This window comes from Myotis yumanensis, unplaced genomic scaffold (assembly GCF_028538775.1).
Source record: "Myotis yumanensis isolate MYYU_CA2020_CCGP unplaced genomic scaffold, mMyoYum1.0.hap1 SCAF_17, whole genome shotgun sequence".
Classification (NCBI taxonomy): Eukaryota; Metazoa; Chordata; class Mammalia; order Chiroptera; family Vespertilionidae; genus Myotis; species Myotis yumanensis.
The window spans coordinates 12,844,066-12,856,138 of NW_027223768.1; the positions used below are offsets into that span (position 1 = coordinate 12,844,066).

Genomic DNA, 12,073 nt, shown 5'->3' on the forward strand with positions numbered 1-12,073 from the left:
TTATCATTGAACTAGAGGCCTGATGCACGAAATTCGTGCAAGGGACTCTGCCCTCGCTGCCCCAGCTTCATCCAGAACAGCGGTTCTCAACCTGTGGGTCGAGACCCCTTTGACAGTCGAACGACCCTTTCACAGGGGTCGCCTAAGACCATCCTGCATATCAGATATTTACATTACGATTCATAACAGTAGCAAAATTACAGTTATGAAGTAGCAATAAAAATAATTTTATGGTTGGGTCCCAACATGAGGAACTGTATTTAAAGGGCCAGAATGTTGAGAACCACTGATCCAGAAGGTTGTCCAGATGTTCTCCTGTTTGGCCGTCTGGTCTAATTAGCATATTATGCTTTTAGTATTATAGATGGCACTAGGGGGAGCTGGTTATATTTATTTATATGTGGGTGACAGTGTAGAAGAAGTTCTTTGCATATTTGTAGTCATTTCCTTACTTCACTTGCTCTGTTTTCTTTCAAGCCTGAGTTAGGTTCTTTTCAGCATGAATTGAGTTCAGTGCTAGATCATGAATTAGGGGCTTTGGCTTAGGACCACTGGAGAGACATAATGTAGTGGGTTTATTTTATAGAAGGAGCATCTATATTTGAACCTTCGTTTTAGTTTGTCCCCTGGTAGATTTTATGGAAGATAAAAGATAATTTTTATTATAAAGCACTTTACAATTGAGACAGTACTTTAAAAAAATTGTTATTTACTGAACACCGTACACCTCAGTAAGGTGCCATTGTGAGAATTTGATCCCAGTCTTCTAGAATATTTCTTGTGTCCTTTAAGGGATTTCTAGTTTTGTTGAAGATATAAAAATTATGTAAATATAGGGAAATGTGAGAACAACATAGTATGTTTATTATAAATATGTGTTATATGTTTCACCAAAAGTAAGTGAAATAGATCAGAGAAGGGAACAGATAGATCCTTATGGTCAGATCACAGAAAGTCATGCTTAAGTTTTTGGGGCCTTTAAATACAAGAAGGATTTAAATTGGTGGTAATTAGTAAGGAAAGCTTTTACGTGGTGGGAAAAGCGAGCAAAGGCATAAAGACCAGAAATATGCATAAGATCTGGATGCTTTTGCTACAAATTAAAAACCTTGACTTAAATAATTGAACAATAGGACATCCTTTCTATCATTTTAACTGAGAGAACTTCAAGCCCAGAACTTCAGTGTTCTGCTTCTTAACATTTCTCTTGTCTCTGGCTGTGTTAGTCTCAGGTGTTTCATTCAGACACAAAATTGTGCAGATGAAGAAGAAACCATATCTTATATCTCCTTGTCCTTGGTCATATTTGCAAGGGGGATGGGATTGCCATGAGTGGCTTAGACTAGTACTGGTCAAAGAAATATAATGTGAGCAACACATATAATTTAATTTTTTAAATAGCTGTGTTAAATAGTTTTAAAAACCTAAAATTAATTTTAATAGTGTATTTTATTTAACTCATATCCAAAATAGTTATTTTAGCATGTAATCACAATTTTAAAATTAACGAGATATTTAACTTTTTTCCCATTAAAGAACAGATTTTTAATATTTCGATAAGTTTGCATGATGACAGATAATTGCTAGACTTAGTGTGATGATCATATTGTAAGGTATATAAATGTTGACTCACTATATGATACACCTGAAACTAATATTGTATATCTAGTATACTTAAATTAAAAAAAAAAAAGAAAGAAAGAAAAGAAAAATAGCCCTGGCTGGTGTGGAATTGCAGCCTTATAAGCTTGACAAAATGGGCAATTGCAAAGTTACCTTAAATTTGTTACTACTATAATAACTCATAACAAGGCAAGAACTTCTGTTCATGAGTCTTGGTTTTTTTATTTTTATTTTTTTTATTTTTATTTTTTTAATATGTTTTATTGATTTTTTACAGAGAGGAAGGGAGAGAGATAGAGAGTTAGAAACATCGAAGAGAGAGAAACATCGATCAGCTGCCTCCTGCACATCTCCCACTGGGGATGTGCCCGCAACCCAGGTACATGCCCTTGACCGGAATCGAACCCGGGACCCTTCAGTCCGCAGGCCGACGCTCTATCCACTGAGCCAAACCGGTTTCGGCAGTCTTGGGTTTTTTAGGACAAATTCTTATTTGTACTGATTTAAGATGTTTAATAAATGTTTGTTGAATTATTCATAGGAGATAATCATTGTCTAACCTTGAGCAAAATAATTAAGTAATGTAGTATTCTGAAAGAACTGATTTGGTAATGATATGCAGAAATAGATCTTGTATTTGTTGGTGAAACAAAAGGAACTAGAATTTAGCTGATCAGCGTAGGAAATCATTGGGCTTCTACCAAGTTTTTGCCTGTGAGATTGGAGACGTGACAATCCCTAGATGCATTTTGAAATAATGATGAAAACACAAGTATAGAGTTAGAGATGGTGCCTAAATTTTTTTTAAATATATTTTTATTGATTTCCAAGAGGAAGGGAGAAGGAGAAAGACAGAAACATCAATGATGAGAGAGAATCATTGATCAGCTGCCTCCTGCACACCTCCGACTGGGAATCGAGCCTGCAACCTAGGCATGTGCCCCTGACTGGAATCAAACCTGGGATTCTCAGTCCATAGGCCGATGCTCTGTCCTCTGAGCCAAACCAGCCAGGGCCTACATTTTGAGCTGAGGAAGAGGTGGGTAGTGAGAAGGGCAACAGAGGGAAGCAGCAGAATGCTGCTCTAAGTTAGAGTTGATGGTAGAATGTCCAATTAAAAAGGTCTTGCAGATAATTCAAAATCTAGAATGGAGCTTTGGTAAGAAGTCTGAGCTAGAGATATGGTTAGTTTTATCAGCAACACATATATTAAGATGGAACCATTTTAAAGAAAGAGACAATGATTTTCTACCTATGGAAAAAGGAAGATGCAGAAATCAGAAAATAGAATAAGTCAGGAGGACCTTGGTCTATTTTCAGGTGAATTTATTGATTATTTTTCTTCTTACAGCCAAGTGCAAGATCTGTGAGTGGGCATTTGAGAGTGAACCACTATTTCTGCAGCATATGAAGGATACGCATAAGCCTGGAGAGATGCCTTATGTTTGCCAGGTATTATCTCTCTCCCTACAGAGTTTTAGCCATTTTGCTCTCAGGCTAAATATAAAGAATCCACTCATGACCAGTGCTGACTACCCACCACACACACACAGTTTTAGGAACATTGCGAGATGCAGAAGAAATAGTAAACACAGGTTCTGTTTTCAGGATTCTTCATGCAGGAGAAAAACATAAAGGAACATACACATGTACTAAGTGAGTGTCTGGTACTGAACTTGCCCTTTGGAGACTATCAGAGAAGACTTTGCTCCTCTTAGTCAAAGAACACGAATTGTTCTCAGACTTTCCTGGCCTTCCTCATTTTTATCTTAATTCACCGCTGAATTTATCACAAAGTCGGAAATATGATCTGATCTATACATTTAAGGAATTTTATTTTCATATGTTAACGTTTTTGTTGCTATCTCATTTTTGAGGCCCCAGTCGTTTGCTTCATTCTTAGCTTACTTTCCCTCTGTGTGACGCAGGTGTGTCAGTATCGCTCCTCACTCTACTCTGAGGTAGATGTCCATTTTCGGATGATTCATGAGGATACTCGGCATCTGCTGTGCCCGTACTGCCTGAAGGTCTTCAAAAATGGCAACGCATTCCAACAGCATTACATGAGGCACCAGGTACCTGGCACCAAGCAATTGCCAAATTCTTATTTTTAAAATGTATGGATGCTAGGGCCCGAGCTGAGCTAGACAAATAATTTTGATAGAAAAGAATGTATATGTGTTTGTAAGTTTTTTGAATTTCATTTGTCTACATTGCACCGGGCTTAGGTGTTAAGCAGTTTACTGGCAAACAAGATAACTAAACAGTACAATAAAGCATGAAAAATGTCGTGTTAGAGGAGATACAGAACACAGAAAAGCATGTACCTATTCTGAAAGTCTAGTAAGCTTCTAGGAGAAGGGTGTGCAAGACCTGAAGGCTGAGGAAGAATGAACAGGGGAAGTGGAATTGAACAGTGGGCTCAGAGGCACAGAGCCAAAGTGTGGAGGTTCAGGGAACTCAAAGAAGTTCAGTGTGAAGTGTAGGGACAGAGGTTGGCAGTAGGGAACAGACAGGTTATAGAGAATCTGGGAAGCCATGAAAAGGAATTTCAACAAGAAAATAAGTCATTGAGAAGCTATCAAAGAGGTTTTAAGTCCTGGACTGCTGTGCTTAATGTTCACACGTGTGTACAAACATGCCAACACTCTCACTTGTAAATGCCTTGTTAGACCCATACATTCATTTGCACAGCAGTGACTGCTGACAATCCACCACAAGTGTATTTTCAAGCGGCAGCATGGAGATTATCACTGGTAACTCAGCTGACGTCACACAGCCTCCTATCCTAGGGAAGAAAATCATAGACTTGGATCATGTCGCCAAAAGACTTCCCTACACAGCAGTCGAATCCTCGCACTGGTCTGGCTCACAGGGAGGCATATCTGTACAGATTGATGTGTTAAGAGGAAAAAGAGCAAGGTGTGGAAAAGTACTATCATTGTTGTCAAAGAAAGGAAAAACGGGGAGGTGGTGATGGAGAGGTATGTGTGTGTAACGTGGTTGTCCATGAAAGAAACCCAAGAAGCTGGTAAGTTTTTGTGGACAGGGATTAAGGATCAGAGTTGAAAACAATCTTACAGAATAAAAAGTATGATTTTTTTTTTTAACGTGTACATTTTCTTTTCTTTTTTAAAGAGCTCAGCCAGTGTGGTTCAGTGGTTGAGCATTTACCCATGAACCCCAATAGGTCCCCGGTTGGATTCCCGGCCAGGGCACATGCCTGGGTTGCAGGCTTGAGCCCCAGTAGCGGGTGTGCGGGAGGCAGCTGATTGATGATTCTCTCTCACCATTGATGTTTCTCTCTCCTTTTTCCTTCCTCTCTGAAATAAATAATAAAGAAAGAAATAACAATGTCTAGAAGTAGGTAGCACTGTCCACATTGCAAATATAAAGTAGGGACAAGGCGAGCTTGAGCCACTCACCCAGATTATTAAAGCAAGTCAGGAAGAGACGGTTTGAGGACCTGGTCCTGCTTTGAGTCCACCTTCCTTTGGGAGAATGGGAGGTGACGATTCTCAGTGGTAGGCTGTGCCTGTTGTGCATCAGCAGGAAGATGTGAAGAATGGTATGGTTGGCCCTGATCTACCTTCTCAGGGAAGAAAATTCACTGGGAAGTGTTCAAAGAGTTTCCTTTTTTTTCCCTTCAGAAGAGGAACGTTTATCACTGCAACAAATGCCGGCTGCAGTTTCTCTTTGCCAAGGACAAAATTGAACACAAGCTTCAGCACCATAAAACCTTCCGTAAACCCAAGCAGCTGGAAGGTTTGAAACCAGGCACCAAGGTAAAGGGACTGTCAACATTTCCTTTGCAGATTCAGGAGAGGAATAGGGAGTTTCAGTATCTGATGTCTAATTGTTCCTCCCCTTGACCCACAGGTGACAATCCGGGCTTCCCGAGGGCAGCCACGAACTCTTCCTGTCTCCAGTGACGCACCTCCCAGCACCTTGCAGGAGGCAGGACCACTGACCTCATCCACGGACCCTCTGCCAGTCTTCCTTTATCCCCCCGTCCAGCGCAACATCCAGAAGAGAGCTGTTAGGAAAATGTCAGTGCCTCCCCCTAGAGGCCTGGGCGGGGGGCACGGCTATTCCTCACCCAGTGTGACCTGGTAGCCTTTAGTAGGGTCTGTTGTCTACAGTCCTTACAATGTGGGTGCCCAGGGGCAGTTAATGATCATCTTCCTTGTTTCTTGACAGGAGTGTCATGGGCCGGCAGACATGTCTGGAGTGCAGCTTTGAGATCCCAGATTTCCCAAACCATTTTCCTACATATGTTCACTGCTCTCTGTGTCGCTATAGCACCTGCTGTTCTCGAGCTTATGCCAATCACATGATCAAGTAAGTCACGATTAAACCACTGTTTCTGCCTGGGAGTTCAGATTCACAGAACTCTCTTTATTCCCTCCCCTGTTGATAATATGTTTTTTCCTTCAGTTCTTAGAGCTGTTTGTCTATCTCTCGGAGCAGAGTGAGAGGCCAGCCCATGTTCATTTGACTTTAATGGGCTGTGCTCTGATTTTGTGGAACCTTCTACTCAAATTGTGGTTCAAGGACCAGCAGCACCACATGGAAGCTTGTTAGAATTGCAGCCCCAGGCCCTCTCGATCACTATGTGCATTTTCATAGACGCTAATCCTAATCCCCTCCTCCCCATAGGAAAACTGGCACTATTTGAGGTTAGGATGGTTGGAGGGTTTTTTTGTTTGTTTGTTTGTTTTAAAAAGGGGGAAACATCGATGTGAGAGAAACATCAGTTGCACCCCTACCGGGATGATGCTCCAGTTGACTGAGTGACCTGGCCAGGGCAAGAGGCATCTCTTCTGTTGGGTCATTGTCAGTGGCTGGTGATCGCTGTTTAACCAGCAGAACCCTGTAACTCACACCACTTTTTGTCTTTCTCAGCAATCATGTTCCACGGAAGAGCTCCAAGTATTTGGCTTTATTTAAAAATTCTGTGAGGTAAGGAAGAACTTACTGATGGTGTCTGAATTTTGACGTTTTTACGGTACCTTAGATCCTCTTAGCGGTTTGGGATGGGCGGGTCTGTGAATTAATTGGAGAGAGAGAAGAAAGGACACTCCTTTATTAAGCCTCGAGGCCTAACTCTGTAGTTCACTGCTGTATTTGACTTCTGTACTCTTGGCTCTTTCTCAGCGGAATCAGGCTGTACTGCACTTCTTGTACCTTTGTTACCTTTGTGGGAGATGCCATGGCCAAGCATTTGGTATTCAATCCCTCTCACAGATCCAGCAGCATTCTGCCACGAGGTAAGTAGGAGAGATGGGGTTAGCAGGACCAAAAAAAAAAGATAGTGATACAGGTGATGTTACATGAATGAGGAGCATCCCTACCCCATTCACTGTTTTGGCCTACTCCACAAATTGGAAGCATCCTAACCGGAAGTTTATATAAGACTTGAGTAGGCAGTCGATTTGCCTTTTGATTGAAATCCCAAGACACTGTCTTAGAAGGCTTTTTTCTTCACTGAGTTAACTTTTTTTAATTGTCTCCTTTCCCATAGCACTCTCTTGGATGTCTCACTCAAGGTAAAGGAAACTCACTTCATGGTTCAATTTCTGTTCTTCAGTGTGTTTGGTTTTTATTATTATTACTACTGTTATTTTGTATTCCTGGTTTTACTGAGGTTTTTCTTACTCTCTTTTCGAACTCTTTAGGCACAGCCAGACTCGTGACCGGGTGAATGACCGGAACGTGAAGAATATGTACCCTCCTCCTTCCTTACCCTCTAATAAAGCTTCCACTGTGAAATCTGCCGAGCCCACCCCAGCTGAGCCTGAAGAGCTGTCAACACCCATGGCCCAGGCACTCCCATCACCAGCTTCAACTGCAACCCCACCACCAACCCCCACGCACCCCCAGCCATCAGCCCTCCCACCCTTGGCTGCAGAGGAGGCTGAATGTCTGAATGTTGATGACCAGGATGAAGGGAGCCCAGTCACCCAGGAACCTGAGCCAGCCTCAGGGGGTGGGAGTAGCAGTGGGATTGGCAAGAAGGAACAGCTGTCTGTGAAGAAGCTTCGAGTAGTACTGTTTGCCCTATGCTGTAATACTGAACAGGCAGCCGAACACTTCCGGAACCCGCAGCGACGCATCCGCCGTTGGCTTCGGCGCTTCCAGGCATCCCAGTGGGAGAATCTGGAAGGCAAATATCTGAGCTTTGAGGCAGAAGAGAAACTGGCTGAGTGGGTGCTGACCCAGCGAGAGCAACAGCTTCCGGTCAATGAGGAGACCTTGTTCCAGAAGGCCACCAAAATAGGGCGTTCTTTGGAGGGGGGGTTTAAGATCTCTTATGAGTGGGCTGTGCGTTTCATGCTGCGGCACCACTTGACTCCCCATGCCCGGCGTGCCGTGGCCCACACCCTGCCTAAGGAAGTAGCAGAGAATGCAGGACTCTTCATTGAATTTGTACAACGGCAGATTCACAACCAGGACTTACCCTTGTCTATGATTGTGGCCATTGATGAGATCTCCTTGTTTCTGGATACAGAGGTACTGAGCAGTGATGACCGAAAGGAGAACGCCCTGCAGACAGTGGGCACAGGGGAACCTTGGTGTGATGTGGTGCTGGCCATTCTGGCCGATGGCACTGTCCTCCCCACCCTGGTTTTCTACCGAGGACAAATGGACCGGCCCGCTAATGTGCCAGACTCTATATTGCTAGAGGCAAAGGAAAGTGGCTACAGTGATGATGAGATCATGGAGCTGTGGTCAACCCGAGTGTGGCAGAAGCACACCGCTTGCCAGCGCAGCAAAGGCATGCTCGTGATGGACTGTCATCGCACTCACCTGTCTGAGGAGGTGCTGGCCATGCTCAGTGCCTCTAGCACTTTGCCTGCAGTGGTCCCAGCAGGCTGTAGCTCCAAAATCCAGCCATTAGACGTATGCATCAAACGAACAGTCAAGAACTTCCTGCACAAAAAGTGGAAGGAGCAGGCTCGGGAAATGGCAGATACTGCGTGTGATTCTGATGTCCTGCTGCAACTGGTGGTGGTCTGGCTGGCCGAGGTACTGGCTGTCATTGGGGACTGTCCAGAGCTGGTTCAGCGATCCTTCCTTGTGGCTAGTGTTCTGCCTGGCCCTGACGGCAACATTAACTCACCTACAAGAAATGCTGACATGCAGGAGGAGCTAATTGCTTCCCTAGAGGAGCAACTGAAGCTGAGCGGGGAGCAGTCTGAGGAGCACTCGGCTTCCACCCCCCGACCCAGGTCATCTCCCGAAGAGACAGCTGAGCCTGAAAGCCTTCACCAGCTCTTTGAGGGTGAAAGCGAGACCGAGTCCTTCTATGGCTTTGAAGAAGCTGACCTAGATCTGATGGAGATTTGAGTGTTGGGGTCTTGAGGGCGTATGAAGTGGGGGTGGGAAAGTGTGAGGGAGGGTAGAGGGGCTTAGGGGAAAGGGGGTATACCAGGTGGGGTATTTGGTTTATATTTTTTAATTTTATGCCACCACTGCCCCCTGATGTTGACTTATACTTCCCTGTGGATTTGTGGATTATTAGGAAAACCAATAGTAATCACATCTGAGCCGAAGAGCTGGCCCATTGGTCATTCATTTATGATGATAACAGGTTTTTGTGAATTTTTGAAAAAATTTAAATCACTGTGTTTGGTATTTTTCTGACAAAACAAGAAAAGAAAAAAAAATCCTTTGTGGACGAATGTTAATTTTTTTGTTTCCCCTTTTACCTCAATTGTATTATAGTACATCTGGTTTGTTTTACTGTGTGGCCAACGTCTGGGCATGATGCTATCCAACCATTGTCAATGTGAGAACATTTCTGAAGATGGGAAAGAAAAATTGTAGCTCACAAACTGGTTTATTATATATATGGATAAACTTTTTTCATTGTGGTCTTAACACTTTTATATAAAAATGAAAATGGAAAAAAAATCCCACTGAACTCTCTCTTCCTTCTCCTTTCTTACCTTCCCTCTCCAGAGAAGTTGGTTTCTACAGCAACTCGATATAAAATTGTGGCTTTAAAAATGCATGAAACCACCTTTAATCATCCAGAATGATGAATAGATCTTTTTCCTCACCACCCTCCCAACAAAAATATGACAAAACCAATATCCTTTGCACTTGCGATCCTTGGCCCCTTTTCCCATTCTCACACCATCACTCTGGACAAAGGATCATACATGTCATTAGCCAGCAAGAGGTACTGAGGTGATCACAGAGTTAGGGTGGAAGCCATTCCCAGTGTGGGGTCTTCATCCTGCAGGCCCTCTGGGGGCAGTCCCTGCTTTGTTGAACTTCATCTTAAGTGGACAGTGACTGATCAAGTGACCACATTCCTACAGCCAGGAGCTAATTGTGCAAGAAATTAAGTGTTGAACTTTAAAAAGAAAAGACAGACCACTTGCTGAAATCCTGCTTTCTCCTATTTCTCTTAATGCTTAGTGAAGAATCTGACCTGAAGAAGAAATACATGGGGGTGTGCACAGAGAAAAAGACTTGAATCTTTATTTTTCACTGCCAGCACCAAGGAAAGAAAAAATTTTTCTACGATTTGCATGAGGGATTTTTTTTTAAGTTGTATGTACTCATGGTTATAAACTGAAATGTACTGTAACAGAGAAAAGGAGCAAAAATCCAGGTCCACCTTTCCCACAGCTACACCATTCTGTCCACCCCGAGTCAGCAACGTTTCCTTCCTAAAGCCAAGACAGCAATCTGCACAGGCTTGTAAATGGTTCATCTTTAAAATGTACGTAAGTGGAACATTAATAAAATGAAGGGAAATGAGTTTATAAAACAATGTTTTTTTTCCTAGGTGCCCCTATTCTAATAGGTTTCACAGACTGGCAGATGCTCAAGATGTGATGGGCCTGATGGTACAGGTGTGACATTTGTTACCCCTGTTTGTCCTCACCCCCACTTTTTTGTTTTTTAACCCCCAGAAGGCTATAATATAGTGATCTGGAGGGATCCCTCCCGTAAACAGCGTGGCCAGCATCTAAAAACCGAACTGAGGATCCATCTGGGCTTCTCTTCCCCAGCTTTTTGCCTCATACCATTTTGACAGAGTTATGGATTTTCGAGTCAATCCTTTGCCTTTCAGAAAGATCAAGAACTATGGTCAACTCGATCTACAACGACCTAATCCTTTCTGGTAGTCTCCACAGCAGCCCAGACTTAGTGGAGCTGGGCTCCTGGTCTCTGCACAGTGAGTGACTTGAGGGGCAATTTTTTTAAGACCGTATTACCAACAGGGGTCAGCTGAGTTTTGGCCAGGAAGTTATTGTGGATTCTGCCCGCATGGCTTAGTGTAGTAGAAGATTGGGGTTTTTTTTATAATTCAGTTTAATCAATAAAATATTTATTGCCTACTTTCTGTGTTGAGACTATAGAATATTCAAATTGAAAGCTCATGATTTTCTTTTGCTTTAATGTACTGGTTTGTTGTAATCATGGATGATAAGACAGAGAGGTGTTTTGATTTCTCCCTCCTTTCTCACCTCACTGAATTTGTGTACGTTTTTGGGTTTGCGGTCTGTACTAGTTTCTCAAAAAGAGGTTTAGAGAGGATATGCCTCAGAATTACCTCAGGTGTTCATTTTTATATTTTTTGTTTTTTTCTTTATTTGGGAGGTGTTCATTTTTAAATAGAGTTTAACACCATTCCGGGGATGGAATTTGGTTGCTACCCCAACTGATTTGACTCACAGCTACACTTAGGACCTTTTAATAAACACACAAAACTTGTAAGTTTTATGGCGATGCTAGAAATTAGTAGGTTTGAACAATAGACATTTAGGTTCAGTGTTGACATTACTCAGTATTTCCTAAATGGAAGTTGAATGGGAGGATTGAGGCTGTCAGTTCCAGCTCAGGGGTAGCCTTACACAGAACAGCTCCGCTAGATGCTCCATTTTATCTTTAAAATGGTGTTTTCACTAAAACTACATTTGCAGCCAACATTAACCAGAAACTGTATTTTAGAATCTAGTGCATGGGTGGAAATGTCAAAGAAAAAAATTAAACACAAAAGCCAATTAGGGTATCCCACAGGGATTAAGCCTGGTTTCTACACAAAGCTGCCTTCACAAATGAAGACAGCAGTGGGTCTTCTGTATTATCAAGCAGAGAACTCTATCTGCTAGAACAGTGGTTCTCAACCTTCCTAATGCCGAGACCCTTTAATACAGTTCCTCATGTTGTGGTGACCCCCAATTTCATTGTTACAAATTGAACATAATTAAAGCATAGTGATTAATCACAAAAACAGTATGTAATTATATATGTGTTTTCCGGTGGTCTTAGGCGACCCCTGTGAAAGGGTCGTTCGACCCCCAAAGGGGTCGGCCCACAGGTTGAGAACCGCTGTGCTAGAAGCACCAATAGCCAGAAGGTTCTCAGGTCAGGGAGGAAATGGCCCATTCTTGGTGTGAGGTAGTCAGACAAAATACAACTACTCAGC

General features: G+C 42.7%; 1 protein-coding gene across 6 annotated transcripts in view; it reads left to right on the top strand.

Annotated features, from left to right (window-relative positions):
- POGZ (pogo transposable element derived with ZNF domain) overlaps positions 1–10,937 on the top strand; it is a 40,911-nt gene extending 29,974 nt beyond the window's left edge. For all 6 annotated transcript variants that reach the window (XM_070395794.1, XM_070395795.1, XM_070395796.1 and 3 more), the window contains 9 exons: positions 2,975–3,075; positions 3,552–3,698; positions 5,274–5,408; positions 5,503–5,672; positions 5,824–5,964; positions 6,529–6,585; positions 6,781–6,893; positions 7,148–7,172; positions 7,302–10,937. In XM_070395794.1, coding sequence (XP_070251895.1) covers positions 2,975–3,075; positions 3,552–3,698; positions 5,274–5,408; positions 5,503–5,672; positions 5,824–5,964; positions 6,529–6,585; positions 6,781–6,893; positions 7,148–7,172; positions 7,302–8,973 — 2,561 coding nt within the window. In that variant the 3' untranslated portion in view covers positions 8,974–10,937. The remainder of the gene's footprint in view (positions 1–2,974; positions 3,076–3,551; positions 3,699–5,273; positions 5,409–5,502; positions 5,673–5,823; positions 5,965–6,528; positions 6,586–6,780; positions 6,894–7,147; positions 7,173–7,301) is intronic.
- The last annotated feature ends 1,136 nt before the right edge of the window (positions 10,938–12,073 follow it).